Source organism: Rattus norvegicus, chromosome 4 (assembly GCF_036323735.1).
Source record: "Rattus norvegicus strain BN/NHsdMcwi chromosome 4, GRCr8, whole genome shotgun sequence".
NCBI lineage: Eukaryota > Metazoa > Chordata > Mammalia > Rodentia > Muridae > Rattus > Rattus norvegicus.
This window is the reverse complement of record NC_086022.1, coordinates 92,015,745-92,042,586: the sequence shown is the minus strand read 5'-3', so window position 1 is coordinate 92,042,586 and position 26,842 is coordinate 92,015,745. Positions and strand designations below refer to the sequence as shown.

General features: G+C 35.8%; 1 protein-coding gene across 6 annotated transcripts in view; it reads right to left on the bottom strand.

Moving 5' to 3' along the window:
* Positions 1-26,842, bottom strand: part of Ccser1 (coiled-coil serine-rich protein 1) — a 1,236,544-nt gene that overhangs the window by 677,853 nt on the left and 531,849 nt on the right. For 5 of the 6 annotated variants that reach the window (XM_039108140.2, XM_017592802.3, XM_017592805.3 and 2 more), the window contains exon 8: positions 7,436-7,519. In XM_039108140.2, the coding sequence (XP_038964068.1) occupies positions 7,436-7,519 (84 nt within the window). Of the gene's footprint in view, positions 1-7,300; positions 7,520-26,842 lie in introns of those variants that run through there. The other variant, NM_001134622.1, reaches the window with a different exon arrangement.

Below are 26,842 nucleotides of genomic sequence, written 5' to 3'. Positions count from 1 at the left end.
AATTTCTAGGTACTGCCTGAGAGATGCACTGTTATTTCTCACAGGCTATTTATTATATTAATTGTTTAGATTTTAAGTACACTTACTTATTTGTCCACATAAGTGTGCAAAATTTTAAAATGCAAAACATGTAAATAGTGCTGTGTGGCTGCATGTGTGCAGGTCATAGCACATCTCTTTTGATCATATGGATTTTGGAAAAGTAAGTCAAGTAATCAGGCCTGGCAACAAATGCTTTTACCCACTGACATGTGGCACCAATTTAATTCTTAACTTTAAATAAATACCCCAAAGAGTTGTATTAAGTGATTGGATTCAGTAAGTGAAATTCCATACCTTTGCTGCTAGTTTTGAATCTATAGCTCACATAGCCTTCCTTAGCAACACCCAGTTTATAAATTATATTGAAGCTAGCTATGTCTGCACAGTTAGAACACTATCAGCTACAAGGAAAATATGCAACAGATTTTGTTTGTGTCTTTCCTCTTTATAACTGAAAGTCTTCCTAGCTAGCTTTTTTTAAAATTTATTACACAATACATTAAAAGTAAGTAACAGTTATATAATGAGCTGTACATGTATAATTTAAATGCCTAGATTAGTAAAAATGAGATATGAGATATGTATGCACACACACACACAGACACACACACACACACACAAACTGATGCTTCTAAGAGGACTCTTAGCACTGATATGTTTAGAATTTTAGTAGAAAGAAATAATAAATACAGATGACTTTCAGGAAATTATGCTATTATTTCCGTACTGCATATTCAGTGTAAATTCCTGCTGTTCTGTGTTGAAATATGTGGTAGGTGACTTAGAAACAGAGTACCAATAGTATAAATATGACAAAGTAATAACCACATGCTCTTTATCCACCCACGGGATAATAGACTTCTTATTTGGTAGTTATGATGACTAATCTCCATTGGCAGCTTTACTAGAAAAAGAAAAGAAAACAGCCCAGGCATTTCTACAGGGGTAAAGCTGAGGGCAAAGAGCAATTCTGAGTGTAGGCAGGGTGGTTCCATGGCCTGAAGTCCCATGACTGACCCTTTGCTATTCTACATCCCAGTCAAGGGCACCCAGAAGTGTTCCTCCATGCTCTCCCCATGTGGTTGCACACATTCAGAGTCATAAGCCCAAACAAACCCCTCCTCTCTTAAGCTGCTTGTTATTGAGTATGGGGTGCAAGAATGACAAATGTGATCAATGCAGAATGGCAAGCACTCACACTCCTTATGACAAGAAATGAATATTTTGAAATTTATAAACAACAGAAAGGCTGCACTTAACACTTGTAAGTCAATCGGGCAGAAGATGAGGAAACCATTCAGAGGGGAAATAGCTTCCTCATAGAACATGTGAAAATTCAGAATCTTGAGATACTTTTACAATTTTTTCTTTTAAAACATACATATATTTAAAACATAAACATACATATTCATTTGATATTTTACCAAGTATAAACAGTATGTGTCTAAATTACTATTAAAACCCTAGTGCATACATGACAGATCAATACAAATTAGGACATTTCAGTTCTCCTCCTCAGAGTTAAAAAAAAGTTATTTTTCTCTATAAGTAAATAGCATCGCTTTACTTAAAATATTTTGAACTAACCTATAGATGAATGCCAAATACATACTATTTTATTTTTATATCATGTGAAGCACACATTTCTCTACAAATCTGAAACCATTTATGAGAATTCTGCAGCTACTTACATGATTAATAGGTATCTACAAGAATATATCCATTCCCTAAAACACAAGGCTACATTTTACCACCAATGTTCATGACAGATCTCATAGATTTACTGCAGCACATGAAGATAAAGTTTGTAGTGTCCCTCAATTCCACATTAGTAATAAAAATAAAATTACAGGCAACTCTTCAACATGACCTTCACTAAATAGATGAGAAAGAGAACAAAACTTTCCACAAGCAAGAAAAATATTTGCATGTTATTGTAGGTTAATAAAATTAAATTTAAATGAATGTGTAAATAGATCATCCTATTATAATTGATTCAGATTAATGTGGATATTCAGCTATTGTATTTAGACTTTTGATTATATTATATTCTGTATATACTGGATACTATATATTATAATGTATAAAGCATATCATATATAATGTATAGTCATGTATAATGTATATAATGTATAGTTTATTCACTAAATATCTTAATTGAGTAAATGATTAAGTTCCTAAAATCTGGGCTGGGGTATAGGGTTATCTTTTCAATATATACAATGCTAATATACCCTACAAAGAAAAAATATCTTCCCATTGAAATATACAGATTCAGTTCTTTTTGATCTCCACATTATCTCATCTTTCTCTTCAAGCAAATGTCTGCCCATAGGAAGAGAGAAGCCACTAATTCCTCACTTGCTGTCCTAGTTTAAACTTGCTGAAGTTGCTTCAGTCAACTCAATTTAAACCTCCAGAACCCACTTAATGCCATGCCCTCTTATTTATTATATTGCTATTATTAAAGAAGGGGTTTATTTGAGATTGTGTTCACCTGAAATATATAAAAAATGTGTCTCAAAAAATGTTGCATCTTTAATATGGCTCCCTGACATTATCTTTTCCTGAGATGAAGATTCCTGCTTGTAAGGTAAAAGGCTACTATGGCAAAGGTGGGAGAGTTCATGTACTCATCAGTTGGAGAAGAGAGCAGCATTGGTCTTTATTCTTTTCTGGAATTAACTTGAACTTAGATTCCTGGCAAAGCCAGGTACAATATCATGATAGCATGTAAAAAGCAAAGCCAGAAAAAAAAAGGAAGCCAAGTAAAATCTAGCCTACATAGCAAATGCCTGACAAGCCTGGGCTATATATGAAGACTATATCTCAGATACAAGTGGACAGACACAGATAGCACAGGTTGGGGGCCTTAAATACAGGATTTTAGTAACCCAGAGTTTTGTACGTTTCAATCTGAGACCATGTAGTTAGTAGAGTTGGGTTTTTATGAGTGCCATTTCCTGGCTCACAGACAACTACCTTCCCTGGTTAACTGCATATGGTCTTCACAGAGATAAGGTAAGGATAGATGAAAAGAGAGGGATAGAGAGCAGAGGGCAGCAAGAAGGTCAGAAAGAAAGACACAGACAGACAGATACGATGACAAGGTAGATCTATTTCACATAAGCCATGACCATAACTTCATGGTCAACACAAAACACTTTTACTTTAAAAAGCTAGAATGAAGTGACAGCCTTGCCCTTCTCCCAACAATATCCTTTTATCAGAGTATGATGACTCTGCTATGGGATGAAACAGCTGGGAGTATATGCTCTCATGGCCAACCAGTTCCTTTCTGCTGTAACACAAGTGGCCACAGTGTGTAACTCCTTTTTTCCTTCCAATTTGCTGCCCTATGGTGTATATAACCTCAGTAAAAGCTGATATTGTACTATTTAACATTCCCTTGGACATCATAAAACCATGTAAATCATTACTTTTATCTGTCAAAAACCAATAAAGCTCATAAAATTAAGTAATGCATGAAAATTTCATAGGCGTTAATATTAGACTCCTTGAAATTGATCCTGAGAGAACTAATTGCTTATTGCCTTCCTTTTCACACAGAAAATGATAAATTGAAAGTTTGGATAGAAAATATACTCTCATTAGGAATCCAGTTCATAAACGGGATGCTCTTCTCAAACAGTATGAATGTACAACATAAAATCAAATGCTTATTTTGAATTTTGTAGAATCGCATGGTTTATAAAGTCTGCCAACTCAGGAAGCACAGAGTCGAGAGCTATGGTAATAATTCTGAAATTATGGAGACGAGAAACAATGATACTTTATGAAATATTTTGTAGAATTTGCTGACTGCAATGCTTCTTGATTAGTAACAATAAACAAGCAGGGTCACAATGTAGAATCTCTGGTCAGAACTGTGCCCTTCTTGACTCACACAGTAGGTCCCCTTGGAAGAGGGAACGTTGGGAAGTGGCTTTAATTAGATGACATCACAGGATGGGGTCCTCTAATGGATTAGACTAAGAGAACACAGAACTTGCTATCCCAATCTCCCATTGTATGTAGTGAAAAGATGGCCAGCCATCAACCAGGGATAGTCCTCAATGGCACCCACCCAAGCTGGTACTCCAACCTCAGATTCCCTACCAGACAGAGTCACAGATTAACTTTCTCACACTTAATATGACATATAGGAAAAGCCTATCTTTCCTGCAGGATTTCTTCTCCCTGGGTATCCATATGCTTATCATGTACAGTTTCATAGTTGGACTGAAAGTTAGTATGATGCCTCTAAAGCAATTATGCTCCAACGAGAACATGTTTAGATATATTAGATATCGAGTAATTCATGTAGGCTGCTCCTCACATCTACTATGGAAGTGGAAGACGTTATTGGAACCCTACCACATGCAGAACTCACAATCACTCTAGCATGTCAAGAGTATTGTGGTTACGTTGAAAAGACGGCTATTGGGAATGGCTGAAAAAGAAGCAATATTGTAATTTCTCTTCTGTACCAACAGTAATTGACCACTGATTAACTCCATTCAATGTGTGAAACTATCAAGGTAGATGTGCCAAATAATCTTGATCATCAGTAGTATATATTAAGAGACATCTTGGAGACTGGTTAAGTACATTGCTATGTGTATGTGAAGGCATTTCCAAGAAGGATAGCACCATGGAGGCTCTGATCTAATGAAGTATGCAATCAGCTGATATGATCCAAATTAGAAAAGTGAATTTGAGGTAGAACTGCCTCAACAGTGAGTGGGCAGATGTGGAGGAAGAGAGCCACTGGCAGAACAATATTGAAGGGCATATCTTTCCTTCATCCATGATGTTTTGTTGTGCAATATGCTTAAAACATTGAAACAAACTGAACAGGGACTGTGAACACAGAAACTGTGAGACAAAAATCTTTATTCCTTATTTTTTTTCGCTCAGGTATTTGTAACAAGAATGAAAATTCTGAGTAGTAGTGTTCAACCAAACAAATACAATTCCAAAGGAAGCATTCTTAATCTACACTTTTATTGGAATAATTGTAATTTTATTCTATAATATACAGGAAATGGATTTGCTTATAATGTTATAAGTGGTCAAGAAATAAAAAGACCCATGTAGTAACTTTTAAACCATTGTGTTGTTAATCTTTATAATAATAAGCAGCTGTTAAACTGCTCCGTGAACTTTATTTCTGATTTGTCAAACTGTCACAAATTAGCCTGCTGTAGTGACTAACACCTATAATGTCTGTCCTTGGGACACTAAAGTATGATAATTTCATGAGTTCAAGGTCAGCTATGGATATTATAGGAAATTCTAAGCCAAAGTGAGATACAGAGTGAAAACATACCTCAAACAAACTAATGCAAACCAAAAACAGTTGATTGTTTTTAGAACCAGAATCACTTTGGCTTACAACTTCTATTGATTGCAGCTGTTTGTAAAGTTCTGCGTGTTTGGTTTCCCTGGGTCAAGGGATTGAAATGCATATTTTACACATTAGAGCAGACCTGGCCTCCAGTTTATCCCAGCATCTCTCAGTCCCTACCTGACATACCCTATCTTGAACCCTGGTCTTTCCTCAGAGGCTCCTCCTTGTATAATTCAGACATTCTCTCCCTCCCCCTCTCTTTTCAGTTCTTCTTTCTCTTCCCCTTCCCCTCCCTCCACATGGTCAATGCCCTGGACTAAATCCTGTGGCCAGTGAACCCAAGAGCAGTTTTGCAATAAAATGGCCTTTAATATATTCTAATCTGATTTGAATTGGCTCATTTCACCAGCGGCTGAGAAATGATTCATCACTGTGTACTTGGGTACCTCACAAATTCTTCAGATATAGTTTGAATTGTTTTCCTTTTTAACATGTTTCCCTAAGTCATCACACTTTCTTCCTTACCTTTGGAAAGTCCTTTTACCAAAAACAAATTTCACTGCAAAAGGTAACAGCATTCTTTTGTTAAAACATTCTGCATGTTTATGCAAACTGTGTAGCCCAGACATTGAAATGGTGCCATGATTAATACTTTGGAAAATTTCAAGGGTAAGTAGCCAATTTAGACAAACCCTGTTTTGGGAGGGAGGGACACTGAATTATTGTAATCATAGTTGTAGAACTGGCTCTGGAGACAATGATTTTCTTTCTCATTTCATTGAACAAAGAAAGGTCTGTTTCTTGAACATTCTATGTCTTAAATCTGGTCAAACTGATAGTAAGAAGAAAAATGAACAATCTTTTTTTCTGAGTTAATTATTGAAAATAAGCACTCCTAGTCAAAGTACTAAACAGATAACTTAACAGATAATAGCAAATAACAGCTAATAACAGATCTTGTTATTTAAGATTGATTACTCCATTTGATAATTGGTATTTGTATTAGATATTTTCTAAATGTAGAGATATATTTCTATGTCATGCAAACAAAGCTTGGTTACAATATATGCACTGAGCAGCAGTTCTCAACCTGTGAGTCATGATCATTAGAAATGTCACAGATATCCTGCATATCCGATATTTACGTCTTGATTCATAACAGCAGCAAAATTATAGTTATGAAATAGCAACAAAAATTTTATGTCTTGGGGTCACCCATGAGGAAGTGTATTAAAGGGTCACTTTTTAAATACATAATAGATACTCTCTGTACTATTAGTATTCTGCTGATCCTTGAAACTGGGTATTTCTTATTGTGCAGAGAATGCTCCTCTTCTCTGTGAATGGGCCTCACCTTTTAGTAGTAATTTAGAAGCTTGTGAATCACATGCTTGGGACTGTCAACCCCTATTATAAATAAGGGTCAAGTGACAGTAAAAATACTGCCATCTGTTTAGATCCATAAAATGTTCTATGAATGTGCAATGGTGCTAGTATGTGAGTAGTACATGAGTCAGAAGCATGTTGGCATGTGGAGTTAGTTATTTCATTAAATTGCATTTTATAATACCCCAACATTGACATAGTCAAATATTATACCATCTTATAATATGTTTTAACTAGTACTTATTTTGTAATGCTGATAATGTATCAGAGTGTTTTCTACTGTATTATATTTTGTCAGTATCTTAAGAATTCTTGATGGGTTAACATCATCACTTTAATTTGTATTTTATGATTCTATGATTTATATTTACAACAAGTGTACTGATATTTATTTTAAACTGTTTCTCATAATGTATATAAATTTAAAAAAAATCTAGATAAACAATGCCCATTCATGTTCTACACAGCAAACATACTATTATCTTCTAAACATTTGATTCCTAATGTTTCTTTATGATACTTTCATTACTAAAGGATGATAAAATTGATGGTCATATAAAATCATTCATCAAACACAAATAATAATATCAGTGTCAAAAGAAAAAGGTTTACAGCGAATAACCCTGAAAGTATCTGTTTCAGCCAATCACTTACCAGCTCTGCCCGAAGGTGAGAAATGAGCTCATCCCTGTCCTTCAGTTGCAGCCTCAGCATGGAGCACTCGTCTTTCATTACATCCTACAAGACATCAAAGAGAAAGGAGAATATGGTCAGCCCTCTCGCTTTGTTTTTCACAAAAAAAGGTCAACTTCACGCAGGGAAATAATTGTATGTGAGCAATGGAACTCACTTTTACCTATGACGTGATATTTGTTTCCACGCTTCTAAATTGCAAAACAAAGAGAAGCTTATGTTATTGTAACTATGTTGTACATATCATGTGTATTTCTCCTTATACTTTTTTTTACAGAAGATAAAGTTTTCTTTTTGGAACACAGTTGTCAACATTGTGATGCTTTTAAAAAAACAGGGGCATTATTGTTATTTCATCTTTTCTGGGTGCAAATAATCAATGTAAAAAAGTTAATTAAACTCTATAAGAGTTACTTTGGCTCTCTTGATGTAACTAAATATTAATTCTTAAACCACAGCCATGCTACACTCTCGTCCTCAGTGATGAGCCTAAGGTAGTCTACTAGTCCCTTTCATGAGGCATCACTGCAGCTTTGATATTGTCATCGTGAAAGCACATTCAGGTTCTACATCCATATCCAGGGCACCTGCAATTCTGTGTTAGCAGTTTTCAGATACAACCACCCATTACAGTTCTCTTCTCAAAACTCGTAATCACAAATTCAGCTTAGACCTGAACAGAATCTCAGCACTGTCTGTGGACATGTCAGTTTCTCGTTCATTCATTATTCTTGCCCGGACCTCTATCCATCATCCCCACTGACCTAAGAGGACACCTTCAATGTTCCTAGTATCTACTCACTGAGCCAAACTTAGTACTAATTCTCTATTTTTTGCTTCCTTAATATTTCTGACTTGATCGTTTCTGATATGCACATGGTGTTTTGAATAAAAGTAGGCCCTACAGGCCCATAGGGTATGGAACTCTTAGGTCATGTGGACTGGAATACATGCGGCAAGGCTGGAAGAAGTGAAACTCAGTTACTTTTGCTGCCTGTGAATCTAGAGGTAGAACTCTCAGCTCCTTCTCCAGCACTATGTCTCTGCATAATGTGCTGCAGGAGGAAGTTTCTCTGGTGATGGCTGAACAAGGTACTGATCTATGAGTGTATTAAAATATAGTTAGAAATTATTTTATCGCTACATTGTTTGTTTTTGCTTCTTTTTAAGATCAGTATTATTTTGTCTTACCCCTAGGTCCATGGTCAAGTTTCAGATACTCGATCACAGAAATAGTCACTGATATGGGTTGTATCCCATGGCTTTGAGTCAAATCAGTTACTGGTTGGTTGTTCCCACAAGCCTTGTGCCACCATTGCCCTACTGTACTCCCAGGGAGGACACCACTGTCAATAGTTTCTGGCTTCCTGTTTACAGTTCTCTTTGGATAGCATGCAGAACACCTTCCTGTTAACTAAGATGCTGAAACATGGCGGTGGAGGCTTTGCATAGGCACCAGCTCAACTACTTCCTGTTTAGTTCGTTGTATGGGTGTTGACTTCAGTGATGGGGCATTGCTGTTAGTTTGTAGAGAGAAACCTATAGTCTTGAAAACAGACTCCGTTTAGGGGGAATTCCCCATGGCCCTGTTGGCCAACAAACCAACTAGATATATCCCAATCTAAGCACTGGATACTTCGTTTGGAGAGGAGAGATTGCCAATTGGGACAGTGTCCCCTCCATTCTTTAGTGGTTGAGTTTAGATCACCATTAGATATGTATATATTTTAGGAAGTTTCTAATGTATTACTCTTTTCTTTTACACAGAAAATCAAAACCTCTAGCACAGCATACTGTATTCTTTGATGTCATCTGCATATTTAAGAAGATTCCAAGGTTTTGATTTCTAGCCACCTTAAAAATGTGTCTTCAAACTAAACTGAAATGTATCACACCTATTTTTGGATTTTACTCATTTCTACTCATCAACACTCCTGTTCTTTACAATATATACTACTGTAAGACAAATCTTGAAAATTACTTGTTATCCACTACTAACTGAGCGATTGAATGAAGTGTGCCCCCCAGGTCATCTCATATGAAGAGTCAAATGTGAACTTGTTTATCATGTTTCTTGGATTTTCTGGTTGCTTCCATGATTCACTGTATAGACCAGCTCCTGAGCATGTCCAAAGCACCAAGCATAGTATTTGACACTTATAAGATGCTCAGTTCATGTTTCCTTCTTATAAAGAGGGAAAACAAACACGGTATACATAAGGAATATACCCATTTTCTCTTACATTTTATCTGACCTGACAAGAAAAAATCTAAGGGACAACATGAAATAGGATTTTGTTATTCTAGGATGCATTTTACTTTCTCTGTTGTGAGAAATGCTATACAATTCTAATTTATGCATATGGTCTTGCTTTTTACGATGACTACTGTTACTAATTTCCTTGGTAGTCCTGTGATAAACGTTGGCAACTTGGAGAAGAAAAGGTTTATTCCAATTACAAGTTACAGTCTATCAGCAAGGGAAGCCAATGCCAGAGCTCAGAGCAGGATCCTGAATGTTGGAACTGAAACAGACCTATGGAGGAATGCTGCCTGCTTGTTTGGTCCCCATGGACTCTTCAGTTTGCTTTCTTATGAATGCAAAGACCACCTGCCCAGGCACAACAACACCCACAATGGGCTGAGCCACCTCCCATTCATCAGTAATAAACATAATGCACCATGTACATCCCTACAAGCCAGTCCACCAGAATCAATTCCTCAGCTGATGTTTCCTCATCCCAGGTGACTCTAGCTGTATCAAGTCAACAAAATCTGACCAGTATAGCCATGTTAATAGTACAGTAACATTAACTAGAGATGCTGTGGACTTCTAGGTCTCCCACATATCCTGGGTTTCATAAAATGTATTTATTCTCATTCATTTTAAGATTACTTCTACATTGTACTCTAAGGAGGAGGAAATTCAAATTGTTTCACATTAATAAATGTTAACAACACTCAGGAGCATGTAAAATAATAATCATAATATTTTTTTACAGTCAAATGGATCTAAGGTCAAATACTTGACACCATTTGCCAGATCATGTAAATACTTATGTGTTTTTGTATCTAGTAGTTAACATATTTTAACTCCATGGAAATCCCTGTGGGTGTTGAAAATCACAATAGGCTAGAAACTATATGTTGTCAAACACTGTATTTTTACTACTTATCCTTCTCAAACTTCTATACTATCACATCTAGAGGAAGTTAAGACTCTGCAGAAAATAATAAACTCTCATATTTTCTCTTCTGGAACTAAATACTGAGAGAATTTAAGCATGCTAAAGGTTTAGTAGAGAAGGGAGAAGGGTAACTAGGAAAAAGTGAAAAAGTAAAGACTGGAGACAATAGCGCAGCCATATTTCATACTGAAAATACACCAGTTATCTACTGCCTTATGAACTTAGTTAGCATATGACAGGAATTACCTACTGAGACCAGGAGGTAATTGTTCAGTCAGTGATTTGAGAGTGCCTGAAGCAAAACTAGAGCCCAGCCAGTACTCTCAGAGTTTATTCTTTGTTTTAGACTATCTCACTGGCACCCACCAGATGCTAATGAGATGATAGTTAAATAGAGCCAACTGAACAAATGTCTTGCAGCTCTTACCAAAACTTCTGGGATTCAGCATGTTTCTATTTTAATTTTGTGGTGGTATTGATGATCAACAGTGGCTTTTAGGAATTAATTAACATTTTGTGAATTAATTATTTTAATATTGTAGGTTTGCCTATGTTTTGCTTTCTGGAAGTTATAAAGAACTTCATATTTTCAAAGATATACTCCCATCAAAAAAGCTTCAGACCTTATTCTGGTGGAAATTTCTCAAGATGTTTACATATTCACAACTTTAAAGCTGATAAATATAATGGATCAATTTAGCGGAAAGAGATATTTAACATGAGTTACAAATCAGAGACTGAAGGAAAGGCCATCCAGAGGCTGGATAGAGGGGATCCATCCTATATACAGTCACCAAACCCAGACACTATTGAGGATACCAAGAAGTAGGAGCCTGATGTAGCTGTCATCTGAGAGGCTCTGCCAGAGCCTGACAAATATAGAGACAGATTCTCGCAGCCAACCATTGGACTGAGAACAGTGTCCTCAATGGAGGAGTTAGAGAAAGGATTGAAGTTTCTGAAAGGGTTTGCAACCCCATAGGAAGAATAACAATATTGACCAACCAGATTCTCCAGAGCTCCAAGGAACTAAACCACCAACCAAAGAGTATACATGGGGGTAACCCATGGCTCCAGTCCTATATGTATCAGAGGATGGCCTTGTTGGACATCAATGGGAGGAGAGGCCTTTGGTCCTGAGAAGGCTGGAAGCCCCAGTGTATATGGAATGCCAGGGTGGGGAGGTGGAAGGGAGTGGGTGGGTTAGTGGGGGAGCACCCTCATAGAAGCAGGAGGAGGGAGGATGAGATAGGGGTTTGTGGAGGAGAAACTGGGAAAGGGAATAAAATTTGAAATGTAAATAAGGAAAATATCCAATAACAGAAAAAGGAAAAAATGGTAGTTCAATTACTGAAACATTTATATTTTTATAGTCATACTGACAGATAGAGTGATGGGATTTAATATTTTTGATTTACTCATCAATATTGAAAAAAGTGTTGTATCCTTTACTGGCAACATCACCAAGGAAGTCTGGTCTCACTCTGCATGGATCTCCCTAGGTTTTATTAATTTGCTGGCCCAGAAGAATAAGAGGGTTCATGGCTAGCTCAAAAAAAAGTCTATTACCATAAAAATCTCTTAAAAATCTCTCATTTTGTATAAAGAATTGAGTAGTTACCACTGTCAGTAGGTGAGTTGCCAAAAAAAAATGACTTGCCTTGATTATGAGCTGTGACCCCTCAAGTCAGAGAGAGCCTCAGGGGTTTGCAGCCCCAGTTCATCTCTGCATGGGAAATTGAAGTTACACTTGTCCACTGCAATACTATCAGCAGTTCTCAACCTGGGGGTCTCAGTCCTTTGGGCATAGGTTAGCAGATATCCTGTACATCAGATATTTGCATTACATTTCATGATGCCAGTACAATTACAATTATGAAGTAGCAACAAAATAAGTATCTTATTGTGAGTCACCACACTATGAGGAAGTGTATTAAAGGATCACAGAATTAGGATTGTTGAGAACCATTGCTATAGATGGTTTAATTATAAAATTATGAGCAAACAAAATTGCATTTTAGCCACTAAGTTTTAAGAGCATCTATTATTATTGTTATTGTTATTATTATTATTGTTTTTGTTATTGTTATTATATAATAGAGTCAAACAAAATGCAGGCAAACACTCAGGAGTCACACTGGAGTTGATGCACACGGTGACTCACGGCTATACAACAATATACGCTATTATTAAAAACAAAACTATAGTGTGATTTGTTTTGATTTTCTTGATACAATTTAACTCTATACCTTTTTTTCATAAAATTACAAACTTAAAACTAGATTGTTAGAGATTTAGAAAATGTGTCCTAAATTCAGTTTTGAATTGAGTCTCATATACTATATATTCTTACCTATTATTAGATCCCCATAATTTTTTAATGCTTATAGAAAATAATGTAAACAAACTTAAGTGCAGGAGGCAAGTAGAAACTGTAAGTCCTCTTTAGTCTGGTCTGGTGCTAAAATTCGAAAATCAAACAAAAAATTCAGATAATTTGCAATTCCCACCGTTCGATTCCTCAGGTAATATTTGAACATAATTGTTTCCAGAAGTTAAAATTCTATTTCAGATTTTCACGTGTTAACATGACCTATTTATTTATAAACTTCCTGTCTTCTGTCCAGGTTTTATTTTGCAACATAAAAGACTTTTTCTCCATTGTAACAATGAGGCCCAAAGACAAAATAAATATATTAGTGACACAGACAATTTCATTGAGCCAATGAAAACAGAATGTTGTAAGCAAGTGAAGAAAAGGGATGCAACAGTAATACATCAGGGAGGAGAGCAAGCATGAGATTAGAAAACATGAGAATATACAGGAACTTGTCTGGCATTCTCTCAGCTCTCTCTTGGGTCTACTGTCCTGTAGGGAGGGCTGCATCTGGTCACTAGTGAAAGAAAGTGGTAAGAGCAGTTATCATAGGTCTATAGAAAAGGTTACTCAGACCTGGAAGGTATCATCATCATCATCATCATCATCATCATCATCATCATCATCATCATCATCATCATCTTATTTTAGTAGTGGGAATTAATATGTCATCATGAAAATTAAAAACTTAAGTAATTGCTGTTTTACACTTATTGAAGTGATGACCTAACATTCAGAATGTGTGATTTTTTTGTCTTTGAATACTTTTTCATAGAAATGTGAAAATAAAATATTTTATTTTATATTTTATATAATATTTTATATTTTCATAAGTATATTATACGTTGAGCATAATTAATCTAATAATCTGAAGTTTTAAATGCTGAAAAACATAAAAATTTTTGATACTACATGGGAAAATTCCACATCTGACCTACTTGTACAACAACAAAGTTGCATTCACTTTAATCCACAAAGCTACACAAGGAGTATGCAAAAGACCATATGAAATAGAAATGTGTTTTGTGTTTAAACTTGGTTCCCATCCCACATATATCTCATGCTGTAATGCAAATAAAAAATGTGAAAACATCAGAATCAGAATGATGACTAATCCCAATCATTTTGATAAGGCATGCATCTGGCTAAGGTGGGGAGTTTGGGGATTAGGGGTGGATGCTTTGATTCTTTTACGCAATATATTACCAAATATAATCGATCATTATTTTAAATAGTATTGCTCTTAATTTGAACAAATATTTGTCAGATATTACAATCATGATAATTTACTCTGATATATATGAGATGTTAAGTTTCATAACCAAAATGAAAAATATAATAGAATTGACTTATATGAATAATAGAGTATTTATTAATTTTGACACTGAACCTGTTAGTAACTTCACTTTAAAAATGAATTATATTTGGAACATTGACTTTTGCCTGTAAATCAATCCAGAAAATAGTACAGGCTTTTAGAACAATGTATCTGATAGAACATTCCACAACTGAAGGAGAATATTGGGACATTGACTTTTTTAATCTGCAAATGGGTCTTTTATAAATAAAAAGAGAATTCTTAGGTATTTTCATATTCTAATAGCCCACAGTGCCTTGGACTTGTGTGGGTGTTCTACAATTCATAAATACTTTATGTAGAGTCTGTTTTACTCTAGTAATTGTTTTTTAACAAGCTATTTCAGAAAACAGCAAATTTCTGGGATAAAGGAGGCATTGGCACAAAAACTGAAAAGAAAGAAAACATCTCCAGTAAATACGAAATGAAAACAGAATACTGAGAACCTGAAACTGTGCCCACCATCCTCTTAATGAAACCTATTACAGTCCTATTTTTATTTAGTATATGCTGAAAAAAATGTTAAGATGGCTGTAGGACATGTAGACCTATTATTTTCAAGATGTGACCAATATCTATTTTGAATGTAGTTCTTCACACAAACAATGAAAATTAACTTAAAATAATTGAACTTAAAATAATATACTCTAGCTATTCATTTTCCCTGTTTATAAAGTAAGTGCAGGCAGTATTTTAACCTATGTCATGGTTTCTATCAGAACTGCTGCTAAATGCCTTCACCACTGTATTCTTTATTTCACATAATCTTTTTGTAAAGACAAAATTTCAAAGGCAAATGTGATATTAGAAGTTCCTAAAGACATTTCAGATTGGCTGTATTTCATGGTGGAAGGAATATGAACAAAGTTATCAGAAAAATAGTACAAGTTACTAGACATGCCAAGCTAGTTTCTTCTCATTTAAAAGCCCATGGGTAACATCAAGGTCAATTTGAAGCTATACCAAGACAAGTATGTGAAGCCCACAGCAATAAGCTTCTCAACAGATTACTATCAAGAGGTTCATATTTATTCATATTGTCCTAGTGAAATTGTTTGGTAGGAATTCTAGGGGCAGAAAATATCCTCAAGCATCTTGGATTATCTGACACTGTCATTATTTTTTCAGAAAATTGAATTAAAATTTTACAGTTTAAGTCATATGAACAGTTGTTTTAATGGCCCTTTCCACAATGTAGACTAAATGTGGTAAAAAAAATCATGCTAAAAGTTTTATCTCTTATCAAGTGTGACTAAATGTCCCAGAAGGAAGGTAGGTCAGGGAAGGACTATGATGCCCGGTGTACAGTGATAAATGGTTAAACTTTGAGATTACAGAGGGTTAAAGTGTTTCAGACTATAACTGAATTTATCCTGGGCTATTTTGGGTCCCTTAGAAAGCTGTTAAGTGCCCACCCACTTAAGATGTGTTTTTAGAAAACCACTGGCTTCTATCAGTCCAAAATGTAACAATGTCATCAGGTAGAATCTGAGTCCTTTTTCTAAGTTTCCCCACTTTGGGAAACTTCCTGGATACCATCACCAATGCATTTCCTAAGTGCCTACATTCAGTAGCCAATAAGACTGCACATAACCACAGGCACAGTAGAACACCACGTCAGAGACTACGTGAATATATTTCCAGGCCACATTTTTCTCACATTTTAAAGAAAGCAAATCTTCTGTATTTGCACTGTTGCATTACTAAGAAACTGAAGAGCACACTGAATTTATAAGCTCTTATGGAAAGAGGAAAAGTAATCCAAGAAGGAAACTTGTCTCTTTTATGTAAAAAAGCATGTAGCACACTTTTTTTCTCTTATGTCAAATGTCACCGGGAACTCATGTTGAGACAGTGTTTAGAGTCTGGTGTGTTTCATGAGTAAATTCTAACTAACCTCATCTTCACCTGTCACTCACTTGCAAGGCCCTCACAGATCAAACTTTCCAGCATGCAACCCCACCAGTACACCTCACTTCTGGCTCAATACAAAACACTGGGCAGCCAGGGCTTCCTCTGAGAGCTAAAAAGTATTCAGATTCCCCAATCCATAGGTCTTCTGTGAAACCCCAGTAAAGCCCACCTTCCTTGCTATGACAGGCTGACTCCTCCATCTACAACCTGTTCCCATACTTTCTCAGGGAGACCTTTGCAAGTCCCAGTGAGGCAGCCTTCGCTCATTGGAGCAGAACAGAGTTCTGGGTTTTACCTCTCAGTGTGATGTGTGAAGGTACTATGTTCTATCATCAAAAGCATCTTTAAGTTTCGTTTTTAATAAATGTGCCACAGGAGACCGGCTGCATGGTAGTGGCACCACTGACATCTCCCTGCAACGAGGAAGCAAAGGCATAGCTCTTGGCTCTTGAACATGCATATCGGCTTCAGACATAAAATAATCTGAATAAAGCTAAGGACACTTTGCGTATGTGTGTGTTGATATGTAAAAAAACACAGGTGAGAGTCATGCCCTTCTGAATTTGTCTATCAATAAAAGAGAATAAAAGCGAGAAAGACTTTACTATTTTAAACAGATCTTAAAATATTCATAGTATCCTGTTCCATGGCATACTGATTTATGAACCTGCTGAGAAATACAAAAATTTCAAAGACTTTCTCGTAATTATCGGATTTGGGGATATCAAATAGCCGAAATCTCATCATTGTGCTGTACAAAAATTCCAGACTCTGACACAATTTATGTGGTGGTTTCCATCAGTCTGAGAGGTCAGACAGTAAACTACACATAGACAATGAGCATTAGTCAAAGATACAGATTACAGACACAAAACAAAAAACAGAGGTCCAAAGTGGGAAGGGGGAGGAGGTCCTGCTTTGGTCTTAAGAGTAATGGGTGGCAGCAGCAGCAGCACACATCAGTGTCTTCAAGTGTTTGCTAACTTATAATTACATATACCAGAAATCTTAAATCCTACTTGGGTGTATATATATTTCAGCCTGTCATGACTGTGTGTGTAGTGGACTGCTGCACACATCGTATAATGAACTTGCACAAAAACACAAATTAGAGGCTTAAAGTAGTTGCAAGTTAAATTTAAGATCAGTGAGAAGACTTAAATGATTAATAATCATTAAAGTATCATTTATCATCCAGGATAAAAGAAAATCTGCAAAAACTCATAGAACACACATCTTTGTTCTTAGACTGGCAGAAAAGGCTATTTGATTCTCTAAGATGATATATGGCAGCTGCTCTACAAGAATTTGAATAAAGTAGTTATCACTAAGAATCTAAAATTTATGAAAATATAACACTAATACTCAGATATATCACCTTCAAGTGTCTGAGACAAAAAGGAAGTGATGATTTGAGAATTATCAGCATACTGAAAATTCAAAAAAAATGAAGTATGAGTATATCAACAAAGTAAAACAAAGTAAGACCCTGTGAATCTATGGATAATATCATGACAAATTGAAAATCAGGAGTGCTATGTCACATGATAGATTAGGCAGGAAATAAACCTAACAGGAGTGTTCAGAAGGGGTGTTCAATTAATTTAAAAAAATAGAGATGTAAAGTAGGCTGAATAGTTGTTTTACTGATCAGGAGTGTCACTCACTACTGACATCAACATAGCAGTTTCTGATAGGAAGGAAGTCCATATTACAGATTGCCTTAAAATGTACTGGAAAGAAAGTAGCAAGCTACTAATAGCACAATTAGCAATATGCGAGCGTTCTTCAAGAAATATGTGAAAAGCAGACATGAAGAACATTAGCTGTCTTAGTGCATATTGTTTCCATGACAACTTATATGAAACTATATGAAATTCATAAATTATATGAATTTATAAAAAGATATTTAGCTTAGTTCTGAAGAAAAAAGAACAAGGTCCCAGCACATTCTAAATTTAGATAATTGTCTCAGAACAATGGTAACATATTGTTGGGAGAATGTATGGAATCATATGATAAACAAGAAAGTAGGGAGGGAAGTCTCTCTATACACAAGTGCTCAAGGGAACTAATCAACTCCTACAAGGCCTGGGCCAGTCTTTCAAGAGAGGATAGCCATTCTAGTCTAGCTATTTTTCACCAGGCTTAACTTTCAGTAGCCCAGCTCTTAATATTGTGATAGAAGACACTGTGATTAGCACATGAATACCTAGTGTACAATCCGTACCTAAAACTGTTACTCGATTTTTGGACTAAGACAGAAAACTTTTGCTGTTGATGCTGGTGGTGATGGTGTCCTGGTCATGATGAGAGTGATGGTTATGATCATGAGGATGAAGAAGAGGAGGAGTGCATATTTTATAAAAGTTTAAAACATTCATAGATTTACGGAAATACTGCAGGATATTAAAAAGCAAGGGGAAGAAAATTATTAAGGAAAAAGTTCTTTGAATGCTAGGAAGAAATTAGGCTGAATACAATATGTAGAGAAAATTATTAGCTTTACTAGAGAAGCATCTGTAAACAAGAAAATGATATTTATCAATGATGAATAAATGCTAAATTTCTTTTTTCCAAAAACTTTAACAATGTTATAGTGTTAAGAATGTGCATACTCCTTTCCAGATTCATATATTGCAATCTTTATTCTCAGAATCATATGTTACTTAATTTGGAGTGGAGTTATTGCAGATATAATTGGATAAAATGAGATAATACTGGAGTTAAAAACATGCAATGATTGATAGCTTTATAAGGATAGGGAATTTTTACTAAAGAACACAAATATGGATAATTGCTTATGATGAATATGTATCATAGACCTCAGAATACTGGAAGATAAAAGTGGGGCCAGAGGGGGTGTTTGCAAGGAGAGACAGAGAAAGAGATAGAGACAGAGACAAAGACAGAAAGACACACACACACACACAGAGAGAGAGAGAGAGAGAGAGAGAGAGAGAGAGAGAGATATTATTGCTTTTGTAATGAGCATAGCCTAACAATATCTTGAGTTTACAATTCTAATCTGCATCCGTTGTAGAAATGGTGCAGAACTGTATGACAGATACAGACATAATTTCCGACTACTGCATCTTCTTAGAAATTTTGTTTAAGTAGTTGAATTGATATAATATTTAATGTCTATGATAACCTAACATGTGATTCTATTTCTAAAGTTCTCCCAGCATTTATTATTAGTTTTAACAGATAATGAAAATTTAGATATGGATATGCTCACTAGAATTCAATGTCTTTCTTACTTAAATCTCTGCATATTGACTTTTCTTTTTTTTTACTTAATTCTTGTACAGTCATCCATTTTAGACTGCATGTGACTTGTGACTTGATATGTCCACCTCTGCCATACTATGCTAATCATTCACATGAAGTGGAACCTGGCTGTGTTGGGCTTGATGCATTAATAACCTGGCAATAATATAGAAAAACACACAGAAAACAAAAGATTTGTCAATCATGTAACGTACTGTCCAAAATGCATATAAAATAGGCTTAGAATAATGCTATGTTCCAAAAGAGACATCGCAGTATTTAAAAAATGCACAGCAGTCACCTTCAACTGTATACCTGAACATCATTATTAAAACATGTAGTTCAGTCATCTTACTCTCATCCCTCTGCCTCTATCATTCCAGGGGTTCTTCTAAGTGCCTCCCTGTCAGACTCTTCTTCTGTTTCTGCATCATAAGCCATGGAGAATGGACAGAAAAAATACCCTTCCAGCAGAAATCTTGAGAAACAAAGCAGAGGTACAGACCACAGGGAGACAGAAACAAGTTAGAGACCACGGGAACACAGCCAGGAAAATAGTTTAGAAATAACTTTATGGAAGTACCATCCACCAAGTCCATGAATTCAAACTATATGTTTATTCAATGCACAACCAGCACATGGCTTGTAGAAGTTACATTACTAGAACCAGCAATAAAACCATTGATGTCTTGCATCCCAATGACACTGAAAACTTTATAAATTTGTAAGAATACTACACACTTTGGAAACTAAACTTAAGAAAACACATACAGCTAAAAACCATGTTATATTAAATTTAATTGAGCATTAGGATTAGAAACAAAATGGATGACAAACTTTGAAAATTAACAACTTAACGTTCCTTTTAAATAACATGGGCAGAGGTTAATTAGTGAAGTAACATTTCATAAAGGTCAACAGTGCCCTATTTCTGTCAACAACTGTCAAGTTATTTGACTTTAAAACAGAAATTGTATTTATAACTCATGAAGTCTTTGAATGTGTCATTTTGAGAGATTTTTACTCTAATGGTATTACATTATTTTGGAAATAACGTAATTCTGTTCCCACTGACTATGAATTTAGATATGACTCCCAGGCTCCTACTGCTATGACAGCTAGAGTCTAGCTTTGCAATATCTTGCATCACAGATAAATCACAAGATTATGACATAACAAAAATTAAACAATGCTGTGGGTTGCAGGGATGACACACCCCAATCCCAGGGAACTCAACTAGCATGTGCTAGGGCCCAGGTTCAAACCTCCGTTACGGGAAAGAGCACAGGATGTGAAGTAAACCAATGTTATAGAGAGCTTTCAGGAGTCTGAGGTGAGACTATTACTAAACCATCTGGCAAGCATTTCACAGCGATGTAGTCCTCCCCACACCCCCAGGTTCATGAGAACTAACTGGAAATGTAAATGGGAGCTTTCAATTCCCATCATCATATTGTAATCTCCCTGTTTGGAAAACACTTTCCGGAACAATTATGGAAGCCAATTACAGAAGTTTGTAAGATGAGCATCTGCAGTTTACAACTAGTGTGATGTTTGCGCACTGTAATCACAGTGTGTCGTGAGCGGTTCTCGTGTGGAAATGCTTTCTATTATCTGTGATGATGTTGGAAAGATATGATTCTCAAGAATTGTTCAAAGATGCAGTTATTTGTCAAATCTGGGCCATTAAGGCCTAAGGTGAAACACTTGCTCACCAATAGTCAAAGTATTAGTGTAAGAAGAACATTCTTGAACTCCAGTAACTTTCACCTTAATTATTATCAACTTCGTTATCTGAGTCTTTCAGGTCATCAAACATTGTAACAACAACAACAGAAACAGATAATTGTGATAATGTATGAACCTGACTTCCATTTATGACTCTTATTTCAATGAGACACTACTATTAGAGAGAGAGAGAGAGAGAGAGAGAGAGAGAGAGAGAAAATGAGACAGAGAAAATGAGACAGAGAGGAGAGAGAGAAAAGAGAAGCAAAAGGAAAAGAAAAACAGCTTTTAGGTTTATATGTGTGCATGTTTATATCTATCTGTACAAACATGTAGATGCTGGGAACACCAGAGAAGGGCACCTGAAGGCATGGTAAAAGAGTCCTGGTGATTGTGAGCCCACATATGTGGTGGGAAACTAACTTGGGCTGTCCTCAGTCCCCATAATGAAATTCCTGAAAGATGCACTACATTTCTTGGATCCGTGTCCTCATTTACTACTTCACATAACAATTTGATAACAGATAATTGTTTAATCTTCTTGTCTCTGAAAGCTGCTTTCCTGACTAGTCACTTAATTGAAATTTCACCAGTGTTAATTAGAAAATTATTTTTAGTCTTCAGCTCAAATCTCTGCTTTTGTTTCTGTCTTGCAAAGATTCCTTAAAATACTTCTCACTCCCAGGTTTCAACCCTTCAAACTTTCTGACACTTTGTTGTCTTTTCACTGTACTCTGAAAGGTTCATATTTCCCAGGCTTCTGTCCCAAGCCCTCCTCCACTCCCCTTCAAATCCTCATCAGTTTCTTACACAGCAACTATCTGTAAATTAACAATTGAATAATATGTTTCGCTCATCTTTCACCTCGGAAAACCCTGTGTTGAATTTGTAACTGTTTCCCTCATGTGTCGGACTCTGGTTGCACAGCTCGGCAGCTCAGAGTTTTTCCTCCAGTGCGCTTTTAGCCAACACCATCCCTTCTATCTTGTCCAAAAAGCTGATGACCCCCGTCTTCTTTAACCTTGTAAATATCCAACTCTAGAGTGTGTATGGCATGCAGAGCTGGGAAAGTCTGTGCATCTTCGGTTCTCTTTAGATAAAGCCACTTTTTTTTTTTTTAATTAACTTGAGTATTTCTTATATACATTTCGAGTGTTATTCCCTTTCCCGGTATCCGGGCAAACATCCCCCTCCCCCCTCCCCTTCCTTATGGGTGTTCCCCTCCCAACCCTCCCCCCATTACCGCCCTCCCCCCACCAGTCTAGTTCACTGGGGGTTCAGTCTTAGCAGGACCCAGGGCTTCCCCTTCCACTGGTGCTCTTACTAGGATATGCATTGCTACCTATGAGGTCAGAGTCCAGAAGCCACTTCTTCCTTTGAACTTTTTCAGAATTTTCTCTTAGTCTTTGGTCTTTGGCTTTTTAAATGTAATGCGTATATGTTGTAGAGTGGACTTGTATGTGTTCGGTACCATGCTTAGAATTCTCTCTACATCCTGGATCTGTGATTGTCTGTGATTAATAATGGGAAATGACTGGTTAATGAGACACTCAAGCGTTTGTTTGTGCTGCCGCAGTCTCATCCTTCTGTATGTGAGCTCTTCTTTTGCTTCTGCTGTGGTCTTTTAGGTTACCCTGAGTCTATATCCTTTGCTAACTTTTCCTGTTCTTCCCACTTGTATTTCAATGGCAAGGGTTTTGTGGACATATCTTTAAATTTATCACTCCTTGAATCTAGCTCACACGTTTTTAAAAATGTACTCATAGTTCCAATGACAGCTGTTAATTTCTAATATTTGCTTTCGATTCTTTCTTAAAGTTTACATTTTTCTCTTTCCATTTTATTTCTTTCTTTCTATTACAGTCCTAAATATATTACTTCTGGATACTTATTTTAGCATCCGTGCTCATATTTCTAAGTCTGTGTTCTGCAGGTCTTTTAGCTGTGGTACTGTGGATGGGGTAATAAAGAGTTATGAAGGGCAATTTTATATTCTTGTGATTGAATCATAGGGTTTTATGGATATATATTCTTCCATCAGTACTAAATTGTCACATATCATTTATCATGCTTATTTTTGCTTGCCCTCTCAATGGAGAGGGAAAAGATAGGTAAAAGTGAAACTGGGAAAGTATCCTTTCTCCTAGGATAGACAGAATTGTGCGGTGAAGTATTCTAGTGCAAAGCAGGGCTCTAAAAAGAGAATGTGCTGGCAAGAACACAAGTGATCACTGTCCCAACGCTCATCACCAAAGAACTCTATGCAACTTCTGCAGGTAAGACTTATGGGAACACAGTTTCCCCAGGGATGTACTTTAAGGAGCATCTAACTCTCAAAATAGATATACTCCAGCCTCCTGTAACTCAGCCTCTAGTAATTCATTAGCATCAGCAGAGTCAAAGATCAGCATCCAAGCCCAAAGTTCCAATTTATGGTTCCAGTGGCTCTGCTCAAGGCTAAATGCTTTCTTGTGTGGTGTTTGAGTCTTATCTCCATCTTCTATAGTCTCATATATACGTTTGATACCCTGTTAGTTCAGCTTTTTTCTTGTTGTATGGGCAGAAATTATGTTTTTCAAGCCCTTAGTCTGTTGTACTCAAACCAGAAGTTGCTGCCTTGGTCTGCATATTTGCATTTGGAAAGCATTCTTAAAATTCTCATAATCACTTTGCTTTGGTCTCATATCATATATACATATTATATAGACAGTGTATACATATTTTATATATATAAAATAACTTATACATATTTGTGGTTATATATTATATTGTGTACATATAAAATTATTTATAACTTATTACTAAATACTGTTTCAAGATAAGATCTATAAACTGTTTGTACATTGTGCATAATCCACTAATGTTCAAAAATGAAGACTTCAATAACAATCAAATATACAGATGAGTGTGTGTGTAATATGTTATTCAATGTGCCCTTGGTATGTTAGATGAAACATTAGGATGACATTTGAAGTTAAAGTTATTTTGATTTCCTTAGGTTAGGTACAGAAATTCCTTTAAGGGAAAATATTTTATACACAAATATATTCCATCGATGATGCCAATAGCTGCCTCCTGGTGCTGTTCAAATTAACAATTCAGTGAAGACGGCACAGGAGATGTGCTGTATAATCAACACCACCATCCGTGAGTACTCAGGAAATGCATTATAGGAAATGACTTTACTGATCTCCATTATACAAAGACAACTTTGAAGGATGTTTTGTAATGGAAACCTTTATACTTTATTTTATTCTATCTGCGGTTTAATACATGTTTTTGATTTTCATCATTCTTTTAAAAATGATTTTACTTTTATATTTTACATCACAATCATTATCAGTCTGGTTTCATAAGTAAATTGAAATAGTGACTTTCATAAATAAATTGATAAGTGATTCATTTAAGACAGCCATACAAGCGACCAAAACAAGTAAAATAAAAGATAATATTTCAATAGCAAAAATAAAACTTTGTATCAAGTGACAAAAGCTTTTTATAAAAAGACCAATTTTGTTATTTTCAGTAATAACTTCAGCCTGGAGTATATAATCAAATAAGGGTATGTTTCTAAGAAACAGAAGGGTGCACCAAAAACCCTTAGCCTCAGAAGGAGCACAAATAATTGAACTCATTTCATATTTTGTTAAGAAAAACACCTCTCAGGTTTATTCTTTAGCCAAATAAAGGATAACTGTCCATTTAGTCCTGGAGCAATAAAATAAGACTAGAGACATTGATATTGCCAAGGATCAATTACTAGGTGAAGGTTGTATTGTGAATTGAGAGTACAGATTATCTTTGATGATGGTGTCCTAGAATAGTGTTGTACAATAGCCTTCAATGCTTGGGACAAAGTTGAACAACAGGAATTAACTGAATCATTTCTAAAGATAACCCAGGGTTCAAATGGATCTTTCACTGTTGTTGTACAAAGATTAACTACAGCTATAAATAGAACAATATCAGATCCAACTGCTAGAGAAATTTTAATTGAATCTTTAGCTTTTGAAAATGCTAATGTTGAATGCAAAAAGGCCAAATCTACATCTCCTAAAGAGTGGTTTAAAGCTATTCAGTTATCATTGGACAGCAATTACAGCACACAAAGCCTATTGCTATGGATGTGAAGGATCAAATTATTTTCTAAAGGATTGTAAACAGACAGTTCCTAAGGATAAATTCTTCTATATTATTATTATTATTATTATTATTATTATTATTATTATTCAGAGAGAAAGTTTCCTATGAAATGCAATAGGTGTGGAAGGAATGATATGGCTATTAAGGTAGGTTATTCAAGGTTTGTACATAAGACAATCCTCAAAATAAAGGCTCTTTTTCCTTGATAGTCCAAGAAGAAGGCTCCAGCTTTCTGGAATATGCAGAAGATGTGGCAAAGGCTGACACTGGACTAATGAATACAGAACAGCAAGAGACAAACATAGAAACTCCTTGTTGGAAAGTGTCCTCAGAGGCCCTGATATCAAATTCAAATTGGACATTTCAGATCAGCAGTGGAGAACCTCATCTGCAAAAAATTTAAACAACCCTGCTCCAAAACTAGACATTAAAAACCCAGATATCAAAACCAGAGCAACTTCAATGGATAAAACAAATCTCAAGAGAGACCAAAGGCTTAATAGATAAAGAAACAGATGTAAGAAAGAGATGTTTAATATACAGAAGAGATAACAAATACTACCAGAGATAGATTACATGGTGCTTTATTGACTTCACATTTCTTGAATGCTAATGAACAAAAACAACAGCTGCTGAGAGATGCTGGACTATGGAAAAACTTCTGAACTAAATGTGTATATTAAGGGTGAATTTACTTCTGAATGGAAGGAAGGGAACAGATGATGTTGGGGAAAAGCTTTGTATATTTTTCTACAGGAGAAGAGAAAATCTGGAGTCAACCCAAATTGATAAAAATCAGATGTGAGGCCCCACAGGAAGAAAGAGAGCAGATGATGTATATGCTGATACATTTATATAGCAACAGCTCTGAGACTGGTTGAGAAATAAATGTCTATGTGTAACTAATACATCTTGTTGGCTACAGAGTCCTCATGACTCTTAAGTACATGCCCCCTTTTATATGGCATGAGTGGGAATTTATATTGCAGTTCAGTTGTACAATCCAAAGTAGATTTGAAAAACACATTCCTTTCATCTGCTCAAATTAAGAGCAAAGCAGCATCTTTAAATGATCTGTGTATATTGCATATACCATACATATGTAATTGCAGAAATGTATACGCCTTGTGAGAGTTCAAATGTTTACAGAGCTAAAGGCCAGTGGAATGGAGGTAGTATTGACTAGATTTGTCCTCCAGGAAGTTGAGATGCTAAAACATAGTTATTCCCGCATCCTAATTGTTCCAGCCTCACAATGCTTCAATTGTAGTTTCATCAAAACTTGCTTCCCGGAAAACTTCGAAGAAGTTAGTTCCTTGGTCCAGCCTTTCAGACTAGTACTTTATTTAAGCCTGCATTTTCACAGCACATAAAGAATGGACAACAAA